This window comes from Microtus pennsylvanicus, chromosome 1 (genome assembly GCF_037038515.1).
Source record: "Microtus pennsylvanicus isolate mMicPen1 chromosome 1, mMicPen1.hap1, whole genome shotgun sequence".
In the NCBI taxonomy this organism is placed as follows: Eukaryota; Metazoa; Chordata; class Mammalia; order Rodentia; family Cricetidae; genus Microtus; species Microtus pennsylvanicus.
Genome location: NC_134579.1, coordinates 182985672 through 183010672, shown reverse-complemented (window position 1 = coordinate 183010672; position 25001 = coordinate 182985672). Strand labels below are relative to the sequence as shown.

The 25001-nt window shown below is 41.5% G+C and overlaps 1 protein-coding gene across 2 annotated transcripts in view; it reads right to left on the bottom strand.

The window, feature by feature from the left end:
• Ncoa7 (nuclear receptor coactivator 7) overlaps positions 1-25001 on the bottom strand; it is a 140914-nt gene that overhangs the window by 109062 nt on the left and 6851 nt on the right. For both annotated transcript variants that reach the window (XM_075946459.1, XM_075946470.1), the window contains exon 2: positions 6401-6520. In XM_075946459.1, coding sequence (XP_075802574.1) covers positions 6401-6459 — 59 coding nt within the window. In that variant the 5' untranslated portion in view covers positions 6460-6520. The remainder of the gene's footprint in view (positions 1-6400; positions 6521-25001) is intronic.

The window sequence follows — 25001 nt, the reverse complement described above, 5'->3', positions numbered from 1 at the left end:
AGGGCAGGGAGTCTACAGCTCTGGCATGCCTCCCTGCCATATGACGGTGACTTTGATTACCAGTCACTAAGCGTAAGGTGCCTTGGGACTAAGGCAGCAGGCACATTATTGATACTTTGCCTTATAGGCTTAAGGCCCAATTTGGATTTCTCAAGACCCTCTGGACTATATAATTCGCTTCATAATTTTCTGGTACTAAACTGTACTACCTAACAGTGTCTCTGGCTTCTTATATAACAGTTCCTTCTCCCTGATCTCAACAACAGGAGCAGCTCACAGGATGAGACAAGTCTGTGGAGATGGGAAACGAATGAGGATCAAAGTGTAGGCCACCACCAGGCAGTGATGGCCTTTAATCCCAGCACTCGGGAGGCAGAGGCAGGCAGATCTCTGGGAGTTCGAGGCCAGCCTGGTCTACAAGAGCTAGTTCCAGGACAGGCACCAAAGCTACAGAGAAACCCTGTCTCAAAAAACAAAAAAACAAAACAAACAAACAAACAAAAAAAGTGTAGGCCACCATGGGAGGAAGGCCCGGAACAAACTGAACATTCACTGTACCCCCGGTCTTCCGGTCTACGTAGCCATTTTGGTTTCTCTCTGTCAGCTCCTCCTCCCTGCAGAAGGGACTTGAGGACCATCTGTCCAGGTCTGACTCTCCTTGTTATGGCCTCTCTCCCAACTAGGATGCTTGCCTTTTCCAAATCATCTTAATATTAGTCTCAACGGGGCTGGCAATATCGCTCAGTGGGTAAAAGCACCTGTCGTGAAGCCTGGAAGTACCAGGACCAACATGGTGGAAGGAGAGAACTGACTCTTGCAAGCTACCTTCTGAATTCCACGTGTGCTCTGTGACATGCCTGTTCTCACATACACACACATATATGCATACATACATACACTCAATAAGTGCTATAATAAAAACTTTAAAATACATTATTCGTATTTAACAACTGGAGACAATGGAAAGGACATTTCAAGGATGTGTCCAAGGCAACTTAGTGAAGTAACTTTCACACTTGGGTGCTGTGCTGGCAGCCGGGAAGTTCAGGATTCCAATGGCCAGGTCAGAGGCCAACAGTGGGAATGCAGAGTTATCTGAGGAGTGGGGGTGGGCCTTCAAGTGTGCTCTGTACTCTGCAGTCTTTATCATAGCGGCTGCTGACAGAGGTGGTTGAGAGGATACTGCTGGCCCTGACAGGGGAGGGTAGGAGAAGAGAGTGGGAGCAAGCGGCAGTTCTGCTTTCGGTGATAAGGAAGGGAGGAGGCGGGAGCCAGCGAGTCTGGGGAAGGCAAACCTCTGTGCACAGCCTAGTCTGATGAGTCAGTCACTCGGGGTCTACTTGCCTGCCCCACCAGACCCTGCAGAGGTAAAAAGTAACCTCCTGGAACCTTCCAGTAGTCCTCCCACAAGCCTCCTACAGACCTTCTGGAACTTACCAGAACCTACCGTTCGGTTTAATGTCACCAAGTAACCCTTGATCCTAAACCATTATATTTTCAAAGAACTTCAAAAAGATTTTTACCCTTACTTATTTTCCTTAGTATGTGTGTGGGCAGGTGCACACTTCGGCACTGGACATGGAGGGAAGGAAACACACTGGGGGAGCTGTGCATTCTCTCCTTCCGCCACGTGGATCTCAGGGATGGGACTCAGGTCATCAGTCCTGGTGCCTCACACCGTTATAGCAGCACTCCAAAAATTTAAAGATAGGCCTGAGGTACAGTTTAGTTCTGTGTGTGTTGAGAACATTGGAGGCCCTGAGAGCAATCGTTAACACCACACCCACGCACACACACACACACACACACACACACAGAGAGACACACTCAGTATAGAGGAACCCACATGAAGATTAGAGTGAAAGCAATGTCAAATGAGAGTGGAAGAGCAGGAGCCCTATTTGGCACTAATTGAGAAATATCTGTATTTTAACAACAATGAAAAGACAAGCAAGCAGGGCCACGTTACCTAAAGATCACCCCCAAACACAGAAGCAGAAAGAATAAATTTATTTACTAATTTAGTTCTCCATTTGGTGAGGAGTTTTGTTCATTTCTGTTATTGGTGATGTTTTGAGGTGTTTTTATTTTCTTCCTCTTTCTTTCCTTTTTATTTTGAGTCTGGGTATTAGCCCTGGTATATTCCTGGTCTGGAAAATGCTATGTAGACTAACTGTCCTCAAACTTGTGGGTATCCCTCTGCCTCTGTCTCTGCCTCTGGGTGTTGGAATGACAGGCATGCACAGCCATGCCTAGAGTTGCATTTGGGTTTTTAAGACTTGTTAATGATCAAGGGATTCATAAATACATCGATAATCTATTTTGGGTCTACATAGTCTCTGCAAAGACTCAGGAAAGGTCCCAAGAATCATCCAATCCAACTAAAGAACTGCTTCAAAACAATAACTCTATGGAAACTCCTGATGGCCAGCTGGCCACGGTCAGGACATCCTAAAATTTCACCAGGACTTAAGCAGAGTAAACCCACCCAATGGGAAAGAGTTACACAGCTATGTTCCGAATCATTAATTCAAGCCAGGATTATTAACCTATGACTTTCTTTTAACTTTACTTCTTAGAGGCAGGGCCTTACTATGTAGGCAAAGCTAGTCTGGGATTCACTACTGGGTCCAACTTCATGCTAAACTTGAGGCCCTCCTGCCTCAGTCTCCTTCGCTCTCCCTTAGACTCTCAGGCACTAGGCATGCAAGTGTGTGGCACTATGCCCATCTAACGTAGACTCTTAGATTTAACCTTGCTGTAATCGAAAGGCAAACCAAAGGAGGAGGTTTGGTAAAAGAGTATTTATCAAACACAGTCATACAATGTTTATGAAACCACATGATAAAACTGTTGACCATTTACTAACTAGGAAAAGGGGCAGGGAGGCAGAGGCAAACAGTCTGAAAGTACCTTGGGGCCATCAGATACATACAGTAGTAGCAAGCAGAGCCGAGCAAATCTTGCCTTTGCTTTTCTCTGGACACAAGAGGCGATTCGGGTAAAGTATGTAATTTGGTTTAGAGGAAAACTGTGATTGCATCAGTCTCGCCTTGCCCTTGGCCTGACTTTGCGTTCCTCCAGAGATTGCTTGGACTTGCTTGGACTGCCCTTAAGTACAATGCCCCAGAAAAATCTGCCCTGTGTTGTCAGAAACTGGCTCTCAAGTAAGTTCCATTGGGCAATTCCTCCTTATGACAACCCAAGTTTCATCAGGAAGCATTTGGAAAGATTTACACTCTGGGTGGCTCCTTTTTTTGCTTTCTTTTTATTTTTTGTAAGGGTCTTTTTGTTTTGTTTTGTTTTGCTTTTTAATAATTTCACCATTTCTGGCTTTCATTGTTTAGGGTAAGCTCTGTCTCATGCTCTCTCTCTCTCTCTCTCTCCTGCTCTCTTCCTTCCCTGTCTCTTCTCTTTCTCTTCCCCCTTCCTTTCTTACCTTCTCTCCCCTCCCCCTCTTCTCCCTCCCTCTTTTCTCTCTCTCCCTCTCCTTTCTCTCTCTCTCCCTCCCTTCTGCTTCTCCCCCTCCTCCTTTCCTTCTTTGCCTCTCCCCCTCTCCCCATTTGCTCTCTGCACTTTCTAGTGACAAATCTGTTAACTGTTTGTAAAGTCCCACTAACTTGATCTGAACCCCAGAAACTGCATTGCTAGCTGTGCTTTTTCCTTTGACCATTTTTTCAGAAGAGGACAAGGTGCACATCACAAATAAGTGAATGTTTATGGGCTGAAAGGAAAACGTTTTTCCAGTGTGGGTCTGCATGCTGGCCTAAGGGGCTCCCTTTACATTCTAAGTATAAGGAGTTAGCCTGGAGCAGGTTGTTCATCATCAACAGGTTAGTACTGAAATTTGGAAATCACTTTACAGCCAGACAAAAGAGCATTCTCACTTTTATAGCTTTGTTCATAGGGCACCTGTAGAAAAAGAAAAAAAAGGAAGGGGGAGGGGAAGCCAAAAACCCTGATTGAATTCTATATCACACTCAAAATTTAACTCAAAATGGAGCAAAGTCTTAATACAAAACAAAATATTATATAAAACTTAGAATATAAAACAGGAAAGAATTACTTTACAATCTAGGGTAGGGACTAAATGTCACACTTGACACCTAAAACACAACTCACAAAAGCAAAAACTGATGAACTGAACCAGAACAAAATTTAAAGCTTTTGTTCTACTAAAAGAAAAAGCAAAGCAACACACACAAAAAAATTGGCTGCACCAGAATGTTTGCAAACCACACATGTCATAAAAGACCATACATAAAATATGTAACAAGTCCCCCAAATTCAACAGGAAAATCTAGAAGATTCCATTTTAAAACAGGTAAAAGACGGGAAAATAAATTTCACTGATGATCTAGAGATGGTAGTATACGTATGAACAGACACTGGGTTCATTAGGCATTCATTAAAACTGAGATGAACTATTACTGCACACTCTTGGAATGGATAAAATAAACGCTGACACCATCAATGCTGGTGACAATGGGAACGGGGTCACTCACACATGGCTGATGGGAATGCCAAGTGTACAACCATTCATTCTGGAAAAGACCGGCAGTTTCTTATAAAGGAAAACATTAATTTATTATTTGACTCAGCAATTGAGTATTTAACCTAGACAAACCGACATTTAAACATTCACACAAAAATTTATAGAACAACAGAATAAGCAGCTTTGCGTACAACAGCCCAAACCAAATGTACTTCAACAGAACAATGGCTAAAAAGCTAACATTCTCCTTCCATGGAAGAGACCATTTAACACACAAGAGTAAATTATCGATAACTAATACACACAACAGCTTGGATGGATCACAAGTAAATTCAGAGGGGACAAAAACCCTAATATGTTATGTTACTATAACATATATGGTGCATGAATTGACTTATATAATGGTCTTGAACGGGGGACTGAAGTCTAGGGATTCACTAGTAGTTAAGATTATCAAGTAGAGTGGAGGGCAGGAGGATGGTTACAGAAGGGCAGCACAGTTAAGTTGACTGTGATCCTGGCCAGACAAATCTACTCACAAGGTAGAACCACATACAACTAAATATGTGTGCACAAGCACGCGCATGAGTGTGCATAGATGGGTGGGCGTGCGCGCACACACACATGCTTGTAATTTAGTAAACTAAACAGAGGTGGCATCCCATAAGGATGTCTGTTTCCTAGTGCAACATATTACTACTAAGGGGGAAGAGAATGAAGAATACAGGGTTTTTCTAACATTACATACATCCACAAAGAAATAGATAATTATGTCAAAACAGAGTCATATAGTTCGTACCCTAAATGTACTATTTTTCTAATGGCTCATCCATTACAAGGCTGATCTCTTCCTTCCCCTATGCTCCTACATTCTCTAGTCCCAAGAGCAGGAAACACTCTGCTACAATAAATACTTCAGCTCCTGTTTTCCCAAGTACCTGATTTGTGGTCTATTATTCTGACTGGGGCACATCCTTTGGAGATAGTCCTATGTTTGGATACTAACTCTGGTGCTGCATAAAATGGACAGAACATTTTCTGAGTCTCATTCACCTTGTTTGTTAAGTGGAAATAAAATAACCTATGTCTATGGCTTATTTTGATGATATACACTAAAGCACTCACTCACAGTACGTCACCAATCTAGCATCCATTTTCCTTCAGAAGTCTAAAACATAACTTAATTTCTTGGTAAATACATTGACAACAAATCCTTTGGTTTTAGTTCTAAGGCTTATATTTAGAATATGGGAAATGCATCTTTACAAGCATAGATTGTAGAGTGGGGATACAGTGAGGCTAAATTCAGTTCTTGAGCATACCAACTTAGGAGCCCATAATGATCACTTGAAACCTAGGCTCTCTCTGAGGCCAACAGCATTATCAATCATTTAATTATGATTAGTGAGTGACAGTCAAACAGTGGCTTGAACCTGTAACAAGCCGGTACCAGATACTCTATCATAAAGCACACACACATTAGAGGAGCTGAAGCCTTAAGACTCAGACTCTAATGACGTCATCTCACCCTTCCACCTACAAAATACATGTTTCTTAGTCAGGATTCCCCACAAAGCTTTAATTGTGTCGGATTTTTAAACTAGTGCCCAGTCAATTAAGTTCCTGACCAGCAGGAAGAGAATTTCAAACAACCTACAGGCTGGCACAGGACTGCTATACCCTCTGAAGGGGCTGGAGCCTCAGAGAACCATCCACGTAGAAAGATGGGTCATTCCTTGGATACTCACTTTTACAAAGTGGAGGATATTTAACTTTTGTTGGTCACCCACTCTCCTGCTGAACAATCACAGGGAACACAAATTGTCAAGTAATTCCCAAGGTCAAAGTCCTCCCAAAGGTTATTGTCTTAAAGCACTGATATAATTTTGCAAAATAAACGCTTACCGAGCAAAATAACTCTGTTTCCGTTCCTTCTGTTCCTTCTTCTCCTCCTTAGTATCCATAATACACAGTCGGAAGTGCAAACTACTTGGAAATGTCCTTTTTAATCAGTGAATCATATTCCTGCAATTAAAGTAAATACACAAATGAAGCAACTAGAAGCCGAGACGTTTGTAATGGCTAATAATAGGCAGAATAAAGCAGAGTAGAGTTACATGGTCCAAAACAAATGAAGGATAAACTTTAACCAGGAAATAGTCACATGAGTCAAGTGCAAAATGCAAATGGGCTGGGAGTGAGGCAAACCACAACACCACCATGAGAATGTTAAACCACAAAGCAGACTAGCAATGGGAACCAAACTGAAAAGCTTTCTTCATAATTAACAATGATTTCAAAACGAACACTTCCACTGACCAGGAGACCGAGGGGTAGTGATGCGTGGTCTGCTCACTCATTTATTTTCTTAAATACTGAACACACAATCTCTCTCTCCTAGTAATTCATCATAAATAGTTCTCATGGGTAAGGATGCAGATGGCTCACTCGAGCGTGTTATAGAAACGCTCTTTGCCCCCAAAAAAGTAATGTGAGCATTCTCTCTGATCTTCTCATCTTCTGGACATACCCGCAAGAACATCCCGTTTGAGCCAATGCGGAAATGAAAGCACATAGGTTCAGGAAGCGACTTGGAAAGCCGTGGCTCTCTGCGCTCCTCAGCCTCTCTCCAGCCAGACACCCTCCACTACGCTTGCTGCCGTGGTGTGCACCAGTATAATAAAAGCTTGTTTCTAGAACAACCTTCCTGAATACCACTTTCACCGTACTATTCCTCGGCTCACAGTTCCATGTCCACTCACTACCAGCTTCAGCAGGAGAATTTCCTATAGTGCTTTCAATCATCCAACTAAACATATGTTCATCAATTAATTTCAATTTAAAGAAGGCAAAGTACATTTATAAAACAAAATTGTTTATGTATTTATTTCAATTCAGTTTCATGCACAATATACATTATGGGAAAGACACTATAATACATATTGAAACTCAAGCTCAATGAGGCATTAGATTTGCTCTAATGGAATCCACTCCCTTTTGTAAGGCAGACACAGTATTGCAATATCATGAGACATCTATTGTTTCAGAGGGGACACAGGTGCCATAAAAAAAAAATTACAGGATTAAAAAAAAACAGTCAAAATCAGCATCCCAAAATGTATGTATCTCAAAATGTCATGTTGGTCACGATAAACATGCATTTTTTTTGTCAATTAAAAGCCTGAATGTCTTAAAGTTATTTTTTAATTATGTGTATGAGTATGTGAAAGTAAATACAGGAACATGCCGGGGTCAGAGGCCTCAGGTCCCTGTGGAGTTGGAATTACTGTCTTATGTGGGTACTGGAAACCAAAGGCAAGCATTTTACAATAGTATAAGGTCTTAATTGCTGACTCATCTCTTGAAACCCTAAAACCCTCAACACTAAAAAAAGAAAAAGCAAAACCCACTCGGCCTTCGATAACCCACCTGATCCCCCCATCTCACAGAGAAAGGATGTGGGTATGAGTGTGGGCTTCTTGTCACAAGTATAAGAAAGTGCTTCAGTCTGAACCACAGCAAGAGAGCAGAAGAGCTCCCTGTTGTTCCGCTGTTCCGGGGTAAAGTATGCAGCACAGAAGTGTGGAACTGAAAAGGCATGGGAAGGACAGGGCTCAGGGAAGAAGGAGCTTGTTTGTCATGCTAAAGAGCCATGCACCATCCCAACTAGGCATCCCCTGAGCCCACTCTGAGGCACTTGCTAGCCATCTCTAAGTAAGGACACCAAAGCCACGGACTCTATTTGCAGCAGGAACCCCATGAGGAAGTAGTTCAGTGACTGTTCGTAAGAACACCAACTTTTTCATCCCTGATGCATACATAGGAAAGGAAGTCACCCAAGGATTCGTCTGTGAGTCAGTGTGGCATAATCATGAGCAGACAATGACTTGAAAGAACAAAGACAGAAGATTTTTAGGAAAGAACTTATGCTTAAAATTGGTTACAAGAGAAGGCTCAGAACCAGTCAACAGCAATTGGGAGAGAAAGGGGGGATGGCTCTGAGGAACCCTTCAGAAGTAGATGAGATCTGGCAATCTGCTCAATTTAGGCAGCGCAGGTGAAGGAATGAAGAAGATCCAGGTTTCTGCTTCAGGGACCAGGTGAACTGTGACAGCAGAAAGAGGGTGTCACAGTGTGGGGGAGCTGGGGTACACATAGACTGAGATCAATTTCCGATACGTATGGCTTCCAAGAGCCTGTGGGTGGCCAACTGGAGACACTCTCTAGTCTTTGGTTAATTTGGTTACAATGAAAGCACAGGAGGATAATAAACACAAGGGGAAAAAGAATAAGAAATTTGCATCATATGGTTATCATTAGGAGAAAAAAATGAAAAGAAATAAAGAGAAATATACCAAGTGGAGATCACTCTAGAAGCTTGATGTGGGCTGTGCCCTTGATAAACAAACAAATAAACAAATAAATAAAACTTCACCCAGTGAGGAAAACAAACATGAGCAAATAGCCAATGTGTGGTAGCAACTTTGAGCTTCCAAAAAATAACCTTCAGGATTTAGAACATAAAAGGTTCTACTTTGATAAAGACAGAACATAGCATTGCAATAAAGAGAGATGAGGGACCCCAAGAGGGGGGAACACCTAATCAGAAGAGTAGGAGTGGGAAAAGGGAATCCACCTTCCGAATGTCAAATGCCACATCATCCACGTCAGCCCGCTAGCTACTTTATTAATCCTTAGAACCGCTTCACACAGAAATCCTCCCTGTCTAAAGGTGCGCGATAGGGGGTGGGGGCGAGATGTCAACTAATTTCCCCTACTCAACACCACTGGAACAGAGATTTAGATTCAGTTCCGTACGTTCTGGAGTCAAAAGCAATCAGAGATGAACCAGATAATAGAGTGTGGAATTTACAGTGGTCATTGTTTCAGCAAAAACCATGCAGGGCAAGACAAACGTAGCCGGCCTTATCAACCAGAACTGAGTCCAAAGAGCAGTGCGCATGGAAGCCAAACTACAATGAGTTGGGGTAATCTATGTCTACCCATAATAAAAGACAGAAGCTGAACTTCCAACTCTAGTTAGCTCTGTCCCACCCTATGGCTTGAACTCTTTCTCAACTCTAACTTTTTTTTTTAACTCCTTTCCCAAGCTTGAAGTTGCTTCCTTCTCCTGAGCAGATCAAGCAAAAGCCTTTCTTAGTGTGCTCTTTCCTCTCCTCTGCAGGAACGTAGTTCACATGTTATCTGTTATCTCGGGCCATTGCATCACAGACTGTGTGACAAGCCTCTTCACTTAGCTTCCTCCACAGAGTCCAAACCATAAGCTGCTGCCTTCAGGTCAAATGGCACCTTGGTTGACGCCCCCTTTGACTTTCCCCAAGGATAGGATAGGTACTACAATCGATAGAAATTTGGGAAAATGTTATTTAAGAAGTCAAATTAATCCAGAGTTGGTGATAAGAACTCAACACAGGGTAAGTTTTAAATGTGTTATATACATATATATATATACATGTGTGTGCGTGTGTATGTATAAAATATGTATATATCCGAGTAAAGAATTTTGATGGGTAATGTAGCTTCCTTCAGAGTCTTGAGTGGACTCAAATCCTAGGCTCTCCACCCTCCCTGGGCTACGTGGCTTATTTCATAGTTCTCTTCCACACAGCACAAATATGTAGGCAATGGTGTCTACTTACTAGATTTTGCCTCATGAATAAAAATGAAGTCCTAACAACCTAATTGTAAAATTTTTATATTGAAAGTTGGGCCATAAGCTAGTATTTGATTCCAGAATTAAAATACTGATGGAAACAGGCAAAAGAAGGAAACCGTAAACAATCGGAGAACTGACATCTGGCGCTACTGTTCTGTTTGGTGCCACCCCCGGCCCCAATATTCTATTAGATACATTAAATATGCTAATTTCTGCTTGTTTTTAGGTCTGTGGGTTTTAAGACCACTCCCTAAACAAGACTGATGCTCTCACTTCAACAGCAGATGAGCTAGGAAGAGGTGGGCAGTGGGCGCTCTGAAAATGATTCGCAGAGAACACCACACAGCAGCCTTCACGCTTCAGCGAGGCTGCAAAGCTCCTAACTCAGTCTCTAATGGGAACTACATTTGCCCGGGTAAGTGGTTATAATGGGCTTCTGAAAAGCCCTTCATTCATTTCATGTTGACATTTTCTCACATCAATACACTCTAGGCCAGAGCCGTCTGCATTTATGGTGGACCTCAAAGTGTTTTCCGAGGGAAGGCAAGACAAACCTTTCATCTAAATGTTTCTTTTTGGTGATTTTAAACCAGAATGGCCAGTGTGAGCCTGAATTCGGTTCATTTTTAAAAACATAGAAAACCCTCCCCTCATTAAAGCTATGATACAGACATGATATTTTTTCCACATTACTAGTACACTGTCCTTCCTGTGTGAGGCTGTGCTACCGCTGGCAGAATTCGAGAGCAGAACTAGGGAGACTTGCTATGACAGTATTGTCCGTGCGGCCTACACAGTATGGCAAGGCTTCTGGCCTCACATCTGACACACTGTGGAGCCTTGAGCAGGCAGGTGTAACCCGTCAGGACCAATCTCCATAGCCCAGCAACTGTTTCCCCAACAGCACGTTCCCTAATGTACAAAGGAAATAATGACAGGAACAAGCATTGGGGGGGGCCTTGTTACACCGAGTCTGGCCACTTCAGAACAGACCAAAATATAGCTGTTTTTATACAGACACTTCCTTCTAGGAAATTAAACCTAGCAAAATATGACAGGTGTTCCTTCTCTCTCAGAGCCACATTTAAACAAAAGAAGGATATTCAAAATTCACTATTAACCCTTGTCAGAAATTTGAATATTTTTATTAACAACAACAACAACAAAAAAAAAAACTAGAGGAAAAAGACATAGAACTAAATACAAATATGTACCACAAACCTTTGAGAAAGACAGGAGGCAATGTCCAAATAAACAAATATAAAATCATACACAAAAAAACCCGGCAACAACAAAACAGAGATATAATGGCCCTCAAGACCCAAGGGGTGACTGAAGCAAGTTAATAAAGAAGGAAAGGTTGAGACTCTGTCGAGGGCATTGTCCCTAAGGAAATACACCTTAGCTCTTGGATGGCAAAATAAGTGGGGGACTCAATTCTAGTTCAGTTTCCCTTCCTTGGAAACCTGAATTAAACAAGTAAGTGTCAGTATGCTCTTCATGAATAGTGAGAAAATTCCACCAAAAGTACTACATACTACACAGATCCAGATCCATCTCTAGTCTAAACTGGTTATTTTATAAGCTCTTTTCATTTATTTATTTATTCATTTATGTATTTTTGGTTTTTCGAGACAGGATTTCTCTGTATAGCTTTGGAGCCTGTCCTGGAACTCACTCTGTAGACCAGGCTGGCCTCACAGAGATCCACCTGCCTCTGCCTCCCAGTCCTGGAATGAAAGGTATGTTGCCACTATCACCCGACTTATTTTACAAGTTCTAAAAAGAGGAAATTAATATGAGGTCTCTGCAAGTCAAAAATCAGGAGGAATGTGGGAGTGATCAAATATGTAAGAAATGCTATAAAACTGAAAATGGGAAAGGGTTTCATTTCAACAAAAGCTAGGAAGAAGATTGTGTAAACCATGCATGAGAGGACCTCGCAAAGACCTGAAGCACAGTGTATGAGATGATTCAGAATCGGAGTCAGTGACCACTGGGATTCAGCATGTCCTCCGAAAGCCACTCACTCAGCAGAACACAGAGTGGATTCCAGTTGCAACATCTCCTGTGGACAAGATAGATATCCTGTAGCAGATGTGCACAGGACGGGTGGCCTTCAGCAGCCTGGAGAGCCTGGAGCTCAGGAAGAGCTGGAGGCTGTGGGTCATCAAACGTTAAAGATGAACATTGCGTGCTCTGCTGTTGGCAGATGCAAAGCTGTGCAGCACACTGAGGGAGCAGCTGCCTGCCTGGAAGAGGAAAGGTGACAGAGCCAGTCCTAGGTGATGTCAGTGCTGGACGATGAAGGAGAAGCGCGAGTCAGGAGGTGAAATGCAGACGAAGCTGGGTAGAATGCAGAAGTACACGTGGATGTCAGGGGACACGCGGTGATGGGAGAGTCCTGTGCAGACCGGTTTGGCTGGAGTGCAATGGTAGATGATGATGTTTTTAAGGGATACGGGCATAGCCAACGGCACTGACCTAATTTTCCTCTTTGATTTATGAAAACCCTATACCAAGGATTTAGAAAGGTGAAGCAAACACCAAAAAGACATTTGGCCAGTTTCTCTCTGTCTGCTGATGGACAGGAGGGGGAAATGCAAACCAGATGTGTGGGTGGGTATCGACACATCAGGGAATTACTGGATTCACCACTGCTCCGGGAATGGACTAACTCAGTGGCTAACCTATCTTGACGTTAGAAGTCACAGTCCTCTTCCTGCAGGGAGGGTGTCACTGGGAACTTGAACGTTCTTGTTTAGGTCCCATCCTTTTCAGGAAACTTATCACAGACTTAAATAAAAAGGCACAGACTTTTTTATTTTTTTATTTTTTACCAGCCCATTAGAGAGATGAAGGAAAACTACAGCTGTATGTAAAAGGAGGCCAATTATTAGAAAGTGGAGTTAACCCCCAAAGCTGGAGAGGTGCCAAGGAAAGAGAGAGGTGAACTTACGGTTAGCACAAACAAGTTGGATTCAAAGTTTGAGTTCCATATACTGAGTGTCATGACTCAATTGTGCACCCTTCTCCCATAAAAAACTCAAACTATCTGCCCAGAAGGTTATGATAGTCTTTCTAACTGTCCTTTTAAAATATATCACGATTAGCATTTAGCTCCAGATCTCACATTACAATAGAAATACGGAGTAAATATGTAACATGAAAGGGCTTGCTTGTTGTTGTTTCTGTCCTGCCCGGTACCCCACAACTGTTTAGCCCCAAAGAAAATCAGACATAGGCCTCCATAAATTGTAAGCTGATTGGCCCATTAGCTCTAGCCTCTCACTGGCTAACTCTCACATCTTGATTAACCCATTTTTCCGATCTATGTTAGCCATGTGGCTCAGTACCTTTTTCAGTGGAGCAGATCACATCCTGCTGCTTTGGTGGTCTGGGCAGGGGTGGGAGGAATCAGCTTCCTCCTTCCCAGAATTCTCCTGTTCTCCTTGCATCATTTCTATTTCCTGTCTGGTTTTCCCACCTATACTTCCTGCCTGGCCAATCAGTGTTTGTTTGAAACATGACTGACAGAATACAGACAATTCTCCCGCACCATGAATACAGTAAATAGGATGGTTGAGTACAATGAAACTAAAATTTAAAAATATTAGTCAAAGGAGGTGATCAGCTTCAGCCCTACACAGTACTGGGAATTAAATACTCTGAGAACTCTATCTGAAAGCTCTTTCTCCAGTAGAGGATTTAGACTTAATGGGTCTTCAAAGCAAGGACATGGGAGGCAAGAGATAATGGGAAGAGCAGTTTCCCAATAGATGTCCACAGATGAATCAGCTTCCTAATCTCTAACTGTGATCTAGCAAGACGGCCAGTGACTGCACATGACTGTTGCAGAAGATTTCTCAACGTTATCAAAACCAACAACACCATCTAAAGGGACATCTTACATGCCCTGTATCAGATGGACACAAACCCTGTAGATAATACAAACAACCAATACAATTTCACAGTTAATACAATATTGAAAAGAAAAGCAGTCAATAACAGATGTTTCAACAGTAAGATCTCGGGCACATGTTCATTTGAAAACATAATGCTTATACTTCTACAGGGCAGATTTAGCTATAAGATGAAGGACATAAGAAACTATTTCACTACTTTGAAAAGTAGAGAACAAAAGGGACATGTAACAATAGACACCGAGAAAATCCAGAAAAACCAATACCACCATGTGGGGAACTCTAAAAGAAATAAGTAGTTTTCTCAATATATATAAAACCTACCCAAGTGAAATCAAGAGGAGATAAGTAATTTAAACAAACCTATAGCCCCTCGTGAAATAAAAGCAATGATTAAAACTCTACCATCCCCCAAAGTCCCAGGGCCAGATGGTTTTAATGCAAGATTCCATCAGACTTTCCAAAAGATTTAATGCCAATACTTCTCAAATTATTCCATAAAATAGAAACAGAAGGAGCATTGTCTAATTCTTTTTGTAAGGTCACATTTACTCTGGTAACTAAAACACATAAAGTCTCAACAGAGAAGAATTACAGACGGATTTTCCTAATGAACATAAATACAAAAATTCTGAATAAAATACTTGCAAAATAAATCCAAGAACACATAAAAAAAGATCATATACCACTACCCAGAGATGCAGGGATGGTTAAATATACATAAATCAATAAATGTAATCCACCATATAAATAGACTGAAAGACAAAACCACATGATCATCTCGTTATATGCAAAAGGCCTTTGACAAAAGTCAACACCCATTCATGATAAAAGCCCTGGAGAGATTAAGGATGCAGGGATATACTGCAATATAATAAAGGCAGTTTTCAGCAAAAAAAAAAAAAAAGTTTCAGCAAAGTTTTTCCATATCCAAGCCAGCATTAAGTTAAACATAGAGAAACTCAAAGCAATTCCACTAAAATCAGGAACTGACAAGGTTGTCCCCTCTTTCCTTATCTATTCAACACAGTACTTTAAGTCTTAGCTAGAAAAATAAGACAGCTAAGGGATATCAAGGAGATATAAATAGGAAGTGGAAAAGTAAAAGTATATTTATTTGTAGATGATATGATAGTATACATGAGTAACCCTAAAAATACCACTAGAAAATTCCTATAGCTAATAAATACTTACAGAAAAGTAGCAAGATACAAGATTAACACACAAAATTCACTACACTTTCTATATACAAAAGACAAACTGAGAAAGAGATCAGGGAAACACCATCTTTCACAATAGCCTCAAATAATATAGAATATCTTGAGTTAACTCTAGTCAAGCAAGAGAAAGACTTATGTGGTAAAAATATCAAGTCATTGAAGAAAGAAATTGAAGAAGATATCAGAAGATGGAAAGATCTCCCATATTCATGGATAAGTAGGATTAATATAGTAAAAATGGGCATTCTACCAAAAGCAGTCTACAGATTCAATGCAATCCCCATCAAAATTCCAACACTATTCTTCACAGAACTTGAAAAGACAATATTCAAATTCATATGAAAACACACACTGACACACATACATGTATACACACACACATACACACAAACTTCGGGATAACTAAAAGACTCCCAAATGACAAAAGAACTTCTGGAGAAATCACCATCCCTGACCTCAAATTGTATTACATAGCTAGAGTAATAAAACAGCATGATATTGTCACAAAAACAGACATACAGATTAACGGAATTGAACTGAATACCCAAACATATGTCCATACATCTATGGATACCTGATTTTTGATAATGAAGCCCAGAAATGCACACTGGAAAAAAAAAAGACAACATCTTCAACAAATGATGTTGATCAAACAGGATAATGGCACATAGAAGAATGCAAATAGATCCACACTTACCATCCTGCACAAAAATCAACTGTAAATTCATCAAAGGCATCAGCATAAGGCCATACACACTGAACTGGACTGAAGAGAAAGTGGGAAATAATTTTGAACCAGTTCTCACAGGAAAAGACGTGGTAACAGAACTCCGATAGCATAGGCACTAAAAAAAGACAATAACCGGGACTTCATGAAACTGAAAAACTTCTGTAAGGCAAAGGACTTCATCATTTGGATAAAGTAGCCTACAGAATAGAAAAAGATTTTTACCAACTACACATCTGACAGAGGGCTAATATCTAAAATATATAAAGAGCTCAAAAAACTGGACATCAAGAAAAAAATAACCCAATTAAAAATGGGGTACCTACATAAACAGAATTCTCAAAAGTGGAATCTAAAATGGCTGAGAAGCACTTATAGAAATGTTCAAAAATCCTTAGTCATTAGGGAAATGCAAATCAAAAGTTCTTTGAGATTTCATATTACGCAAACCAGAATGACCATTATCAATAGAACAAATGACAGCTCATACTGCAAAGATGTGGATTAAGGGGAACACTCACACATTGCTGGCGGTAGTGCAAATTTGCACAGCCATTATGGAAATCAGTGTGGCAGTTCCTCAAAAAGATAAGAATGAAGTTAACTCAAGATTCATTACACCACTCTTGACCACACACTTCAAAGACACTTCATCCTACTACAGGGACACTTACTCTACAGTGTTCATTGTTTCCAGAAATTGTAATCAGTCTAGGTGTTAAGAGAAAAATGGATAAAGAAAATATGGTACATTTATACAATGGAGTGTTACACAGTCATTAAAAAAAAAGAAATTTGCAGGCAAATGGAACTAGAAAAAAAATCATCCTGAGTGACGTAACTCAGAAAGAGAAAAATGGGGTGTATCCTCTTAATTGTGGATATGAGCTGTTAAGTCCTTGATAAGTAGGCTATAATACATAGAATGACAGAGATTAGGTAAGGGACTAGGAGGGAAGAATAGATTTTCCCAGGAAGGGAAAATAGAATAGTTATGGATGTGTGTGTAAGGGTGGTAAGCATATTGGAATAGGGGGGAAGAGGAGGGAAAGGAGGTAATACAGAAAAGACAACTAAAACTAAGGGCTATCTGAGGATCATATGGAAACCTAAAACAGTAGAAATTACACACACACACACACACACACACACACACACACACACATAATTTCATATATAGGGGCCTAAATAAAACTGCCAAGTAACAGGGTAGAGAGAGCCCAAACTGGACATATCTCTTCATTTAATGAAGCTTCCAGTACCGGGAATAGGTTACACCTAATCAAGTTCTTGTCCAAGGAGTCCCAGGAAAACCCCCAAACAACCCAAGTGGCTCTCCACAGTAAGGCTCTATTGCTGAAGACAACAACTACACAATTCATGGAACAAAAAGAAGTCAAGTTGGTACCAGTTTACCAAAGGAGAAAAGTAAACCCAGCAACAAACCCTTCTATCTAAAAGAAAGAGTAACCTATGAGACAGGTTGGTGCAATAGTGGCACAAAGCTTGTGGGAGTAACCAACTGATATCTGATCTGAGTTAAGGCCCACTCCATGAGATGGAACCCAGACCCAGCACTGCTTGGGTCGCCAAGAACCTGTGACTCTATAGACCATGGTCCCAGGGAGAAACCACTACTACTATTCTGCTAAACAAATGCAGTGATATAAAGTGATTCCTAAAGACATTATGCTATACTCACAGATCAGTGTCTTCATCAGTCATCAGAGAAGCTTCCTCCTATAGCAGATGGGGATACAGAGACCCACACTCAGACAAAACCAGAGTGAGAGACCTTGGAACACTAGGTCTTAAAGGGGGATGCCTTCATCAAATCCCTCCCCTCAGGGTTCAGCAAACCCTGTGCAACAGGAAGCAGAAAGAGCATAAGAGCCTGGGATTGGGGGGTGGAGGGTTGGGGGAGGTGGAGAACAACAAAAGGATCCAATAGGGTTGGACCACACTTGAATTCACAGCAATAGTGACAGCATGCTCAGGGCCTGCCTGGGTCTGCTCCAGATGGGGCCCTGGAGCTAAAAGGAAATGTGATTGCTTGCACCCCTCCCTAATCCGGAAGCTATTTCCAATTGATAACCACTTGAAAAAGTATTTTCCAAAACAGGCTCACAGGAGAAGCTCACCACTCTTAAGGGTAGGGCCCCCTGCCCAGCAGTAGATGGCCAATGAACAAATTGAACCCAAAGGTATTTTTGGAGGATTTTTGTTTCATAATGTTAAATCCGGGTGGGTTTTGTTTGCTTGCTTTTTTAGTATTTTTTTCCTACTTTACAGGCCCTTTGCATATATAATATGGTTACAAGTTTTGGGTTTTTTTTAGATTCTTGAGTATGTGAATGTGTGTGTCTCTGCATCCGTAGGCATTTTTTGGTGCTTTTCCTTTGCTTCTTTTTCTTGTTCAGTTGTTCTGCCATTACAATTTGTTTGGCTTTGATTTGCCTTTTAATATTGCATAGATGCTTGCTTGCTTTCTAAAGAGAGATAGAGCATAGATCAGAATAGGAGGGGATGTGGGGAAAACTGAGAGGAATAGAGGAAGGCGAAACCATAATATATGAAAAAATTTATTTTCAATAAAAGAAAAAAGTTTCATATACTCAGTATAAAAAAGAGGAGGAGGAGACAGGGCCACCATAGTTCCAGAAAAGGTGGGATGTTTTCTTAAGCAATCATTCAAGTAAGCTTGTCAGAGTGTTATGCACCCTGAAGACAGCTTCTTCCTGTATGAAAATCTGTCTCCTTAGTGCACTCCCCAGGGAGCAGAAGAGCTCACCCAGCCTGCTTTGTCTACCTAATGAGCAGATGTGCACTTTGCTTTGGATGACAAAGTGTAAGCAGGGGTGAGCTCAGCACCTGGGGTCCAGGAAGCAAAGCATGACAAAGGACCTCTGTAGCACTCAAGGATGCAATCACAGCATCTGGAAGCCGAGGCAGGAACATGGCCTCTTACTGAAGCTTAGGGTAGGATACAGAGTGTGGTCTATGTCGGCCTAGATTGAAACAGGCACGATCCTGTCACAGGCAAACAAGTACAAAATAACTCAACAAGCAATTATCCGTAGGAGGAGAAATGAGTACAGTCTGAAATTGTACCAGCGTTGTGAAGTGCTCTGACCTTTCGGGGGGACTTTTTTTTTTCTATAATTTTCCAAGTATCTGGGTCAAGAAACAATCCTTAGGGGAATACTTTTTCTTTTGAAAGGTTTCCTAAGTTGCTCCATACAAAAGATCTCTGTAAAATTCTGTGGTAGACTGGATTGATGTTATGTACTCATTTCCCTCCCCCATCACATGCTTGCTATGCAGTGCCTGCTGTATACACTAGTACAGGTGTGGACACACAATGCCTGCTGTATACACTAGTACAGGTGTGGGCACACGGTGCCTGCTGTCTACACTAGTACAGGTGTGGACACACAGTGCCTGCTGTCTACACTAGTACAGGTGTGGACACACAGTGCCTGCTGTCTACACTAGTACAGGGTATTTGTTTCTGTGGCTGTGATAAAATATTCTAACACAAAACTGAAGGGAGAAGAAGTTTGCTTTGGCTCACAGTTCTAGGTGACAGTCCATTTCCAGGAAGTCACAGTGGCAGGAGGCAGATGTCCATCTTGCATCCATAGTCCCGGAGCAGAAAGTACCGGATGGATGCGTTCTTCTTTTTCATTCAGTCCAGGGCCCACCCCTTAAAATCGGGCTGCCCACATACAGAGTGTGTCTTCCCAGAAACTTAATTAAATGGGGCACAGGTCAACCTAATCCCACACTGGGACTTTCTTCCCAGACAATTGCGGATTTTGCTAAATTGACAACCAACATTAACCAGCACACAAAAGGGTACTTCCTCATCCCCACCTGATCGGTCGTGTGATGTCTGACCTGCAGCCTAGACTGGGACACAGAACCCTATGATATCTGGTGAGACTCAGGATGGCTGCTGTTCCTTCTTCAGTTTGAGGACAAAGAGAAAGGACACGGGGAACAGACCTGGACCTCAGCCCTGCCAAACTCAGCAGACAGCAGCCAAACCGCAGTCGACCTGCAGGCTGGTCAGCGTGACATAAATACCTGTGAGTCTAAAGCCACTGAGGTTTGGAAGCTGTGGTAAACCATCTGTAGAGCCCAAACTCAAATATGACTTCAGGAACACCCTGAAAGATCAAAATTCACGGAGCACATAACTGTGTTTCTAGGGAGGTCTAGCCAGTCCTGGGATATCAGAACGCATGGCATCAGCAGTCAAGGACCGTCCTTTTCTTCCAGTTGTTTTTTATCCCATATCCAATTTGCATGGATATAGAATATTCACTAAGAAGACATCTGCTGATACCTTGTATAGCTTGAAATATTCATTTGAAGACTTTTATATTCCTTGAGGAGCTGAATAGAATCACCCCCAAAAACCACAGATTGAACTCAAAATCTCCAGTTCCTCATCCTGGGGCTTTTTTTGGAAAGTGGGCCACTGAAGATGCAATTTGTTAAGATGAGGTCATACATCAGTGTGTGGAGCCCTAATCAATACAGTGGCTTCTTTATAAATGACCATGCATTAATACATATGGAGAGAATGCTAGGTCAAGAAAGAGGCAGAGCTTAGAGTATGTGGCTATGAGCCAAGGATTGGCAAGGACCACCAGCAAGTTACCCGAAGTAGAAGAGGCAAAGAGGGATCCCTCTGCAGAAGAAATGTATCTTTGCTGATAAGCAGATTGTGAGACATCTGCCTTAGGAACTGTGAGAAAACATGTTTCTATGTTTTTTAGATACTTTATTTTATGTGTACTGAGTGTTTTGCCTGCATGTGTACAACATTCCTTCCCGGTGTCCTCAGAGGCCAGAAGAGGGTGTCAAATCTTCTAAAACTGGAATTATAGTTTTGAGCCTCCATAGTGTTGGGACTTGAACCCGGGTTCTCTGAAGAATAACAAGTGGTTAACTGAGTCCCGATTTCTGTTTTAAGCCACCGTATTTATGGTACATTGCCATGACAAGCCTAACATGAAAATATACTGTTCTTAAATCACTTTCTATATTACACTGTTCCTATTGGAAAAACTTTACTTTCCATCAAGACTATTGTGCCACAGCCTCTCATCATTTAAAGGACATATATGAGAATTTCAGTCAGGGAACTGCCAAAGACTATGTAGAATAACAGTATTCATCCAGTCAATACCAGCTACTAGGAGATAACTGCATAAGAACTGCCCTGATAATCAATAAAATATTTTAACATAAAACAGAATTGACAGTATTCTTAGAAGACATGTGTATTATGTATACACACGCAGCATACTTCAGCAGTTCTCAAGGAAGAAAGATCACACTGCTTAGGTCTCTCAGTGCACTCTTGCTCGACCTGTGTCCTTTTCTACTTCACTCTTCTATATTCTTTACAACCCAACTTTGAATCCTGAAAAGGCATGGGCTGTGCCCATGCTGTACAGGATAAGATAGGTCTGCACAGTCGGGTGCTTTGAATGAGAATGGTCCTCCTAGGTTCAAATATTTGAGGGCTTGGTCCCACTTGGTGGAACTGTTTGGGAAGGAAAAGGGGTTGGGTCTCTTTGAAGGAGCTGTGTCACTGGAGGTCGCTGGAGGAGCAGTTCCCAGTTAGCTCTCTCTGCCTCCTGCCTGTGGACCACGCTGCAAGCTCTCAGCAACTGCTACCATGCCTGCTGCCATGCTGCCCACCACCATGGCAGTGAACTCTAACCCTCTGGAACAATAAGCCTCAAGAAACTCTTTGATAAGCTGCCTTGGTCATCGTATCTCTTCAAAACAATACGAAAGTGAAACATACAAAAACATGCATCACAGCTCCTAGCTGAACTTGGACACAGGATTTAAAAAAAATACTTTAATAACTGAAATGTGAGTGGGGTATGTTTGCACACATGAGGTAGTTATCTGAGGAGGCCATAAAAGATTGTTGGATAACCTGGAACTGGAATTACAGTTAGGGGTGAGCAGCCTGACATGGCTGCTGGGAACCCAACCTAGGTCCCTGAGTCATCTCTCCAGGCCCAAATTGATTCTGACTTACTGTTAAATAACGAAAGCAACCTTAGGTAATAGAACAGTAGTTCTTGTCTTTATTCAGATCTCTACTTAAAAAAATCATATCCCATATCACTAGAAGGATCTGAACTTAAAATCCTATTTTTAACAACAACAACAAAAACCATGTCTTGGGCACTAAGATATACCTTATAGGACATATAAAATAGAAATCATAAAGATAAAGACATTCTAAATTTTATTCTCAAAGCTGACAGGGTGTGTGAATCCCATTTTAGAACCACTGGTCTAGACTTTAAGAGCAGTTATAGAAACCTTTTCCTGGGACTTTTGTCCTTTCCAGGAAATATAAGGTCTAACAACTTCTAATAAATCTGCAAACTGTAAATACATCCTCTGACAGGTTCATGAAAATAGCTACACTAAACAAGCACTGTTTTATGGATGATAACAAGCAGAGTTAGTCAGAACATTACTGAACTCCTACTCCAAGTGTACTACCAACCGTGGCATCCTCTGAAACAGAACACTTTGGGTTTTAGATTTTTGGAAGGAAAATATAGAATTAGATTTTCAAGCTAATACTCTATGATTAAGAGAATCAAAATATATAATAATCTATTCTTAAAATATAGGAATACAAGAAGCATATAAAAGGAGATGAATGAACCCAAAACTTATCAATCATTCTTTTTTTTAATCAATCATTCTTTTTTTATATATTTATTTATTTATTAAAGATTCCGCCTCCTCCCCGCTACCGCCTCCCATTTCCCTCCCCTTCCCCTAATCAAGTCCCCCTCCCTCGTCAGCCCGAAGAGCAATCAGGATTCCCTGCCCTATGGGAAGTCCAAGGACCACCCACCTCCATCCAGGTTTAGTAAGGTGAGCATCCAAACTGCCTAGGCTCCCACAAAGCCAGTACGTGCAGTAGGATCAAAAACCCATTGCCATTGCTCTTGAGTTCTCAGTAGTCCTCATTGTCCACTATGTTCAGAGAGTCCGGTTTTATCCCATGCTTTTTCAGACCCAGGCCAGCTGGCCTGAGCCTATAATTTATCAATCATTCTTAAGGACGTCAGTCACACAGCAATATCCTATGTTCTTGTGCACCATAAACATGTGGGCAATGCTGTGTTGAAAAGGCCACAGAGCAATAAAAGACGCAGTCCCTGTGATTTTACAGTAGGGACAACTAGGCAATAAGGCACGCCAGCATTTAGTTCCCTTAGAAAGGGTGGCTTCGGCATTGCTTGTGAAATATTAGCCAGACACGGATGGCTGGAAAAGTGTGGAAGAAAGTTTCAGCTAGGGAAGGGAAGAGAAGGCTTGCAGGCAGGAATCCCTCTCCTATATGAGGGATTGCAGACGAATGTGGGTGGGAGCGGCCAGCAGCTCTGAAGCTGTGAAACTCCAAACCCGGGGCAAGGGTGGCACATCATCACCTCTTCAGTAGTCACCGAGCTAAGTTCTGAAGAAGTCACCCCCCCACACACTAACACCACATACATCTTTTCACTTGTTGTATTTTTCAAGAGAGGTCAGGGACGAGCTCACTGGTCTAGTAGAATTGGCTTTGGGGTCCATCTCCAGAACAACAACACACACACACACCACAAACTTGAAACAGATCTATATACAAACCAAGAAAGTTAAATGCAAGAAAATAGCAGCAGATGATGTGTGGGTGAAGTCACTGAGGAAGTGAAATTACAGTAGGTTGGAAAGGAAGGAAAGTAAAATACGCCAAAGTGAATATACAATCTGTACAGACAAGGCAGGAACACAGCAATTCTAAGGTATACGATTTGTAATATTAGATAATCACTGTAAAATATGAACAAGCAAAATGTGGAGAAAAGAAAACAGAAGTCATCCACGCTCTCATCAAATGGAAAAAAGCTTTAACATTTTATCATGTCTTTGGCCTTTCTTCTATATAAACATACCTTAACATCAAGTTAGGATCCCTTCTCTTGACAACTCTCCATCCCTACACACGCCTCCCAGAAAAACTGGATTCACCACTGAACACACACTCTGATACTTAGTTCAATTATTATGAATACCTTTAAAGTGGCTAAATATCATTCAAAACCATTGTTTTAATGACTACGTATACATGCACTGTCATTTTAAAAATGGTTTCACTGTTGGAATTGACTCAAATTTTCATAATAATGCTCATGACGACAGCTAAGAGAATTGCTTACTTTGCATCAGGCGAGTTTCCAAGTACTTTATATAAATTATCTAATGTTCGGGATGATGTAGGAGGGTTAGATTCTATTATTATCCTCATTTGAAAGATCATGACTGAGAAATCAACCTGCTTGAGTTCGCTCGGGTGACAGATAGCAGGGTGACCTGTAAGTCACTTGCAGCAGCATCGCGTTCTTGCCCTGTCTACCCTGTCACCTGCCTCATTATTTCCTTGGTGTATACTCAGAATCACTGGGTCCGAGGAATTGTAGGGCTAGACTGTCTTCCCCCTAATGGAGAGCAACATGCCCTATGACTCTATGTGACATGAAACAGTTTCTCCTTTGTCAGCATTGTTCCTGACTTTCATAATCTGGCTACAACAAACTCCATCTCTTTGATGCTCTTGAGCCAATGTTTGTTCACGTCTTAGCTGTTTTAAGTTCCTAGTTTGTGAATTTTCCATTTCTCTTCCTAACTAGAATTTTTTTTTAAGTTAAGGACTATTGAATCGAACATACTTTGGAATGCGACTCAAACCATCAAAGAATACTGCTAGGTCACTATTTCAGTGGGGCTTAATAGATGGGGAAATCATCCCAGCTCAGCTGTAAATATCCAAGAACACAGAGCTGAGCAGGTCCCTCCCAACTGATAGAGCAATGGTCTAAATTTTGATTTCCACCATGCAGTAGAGGCTACATAATACTCT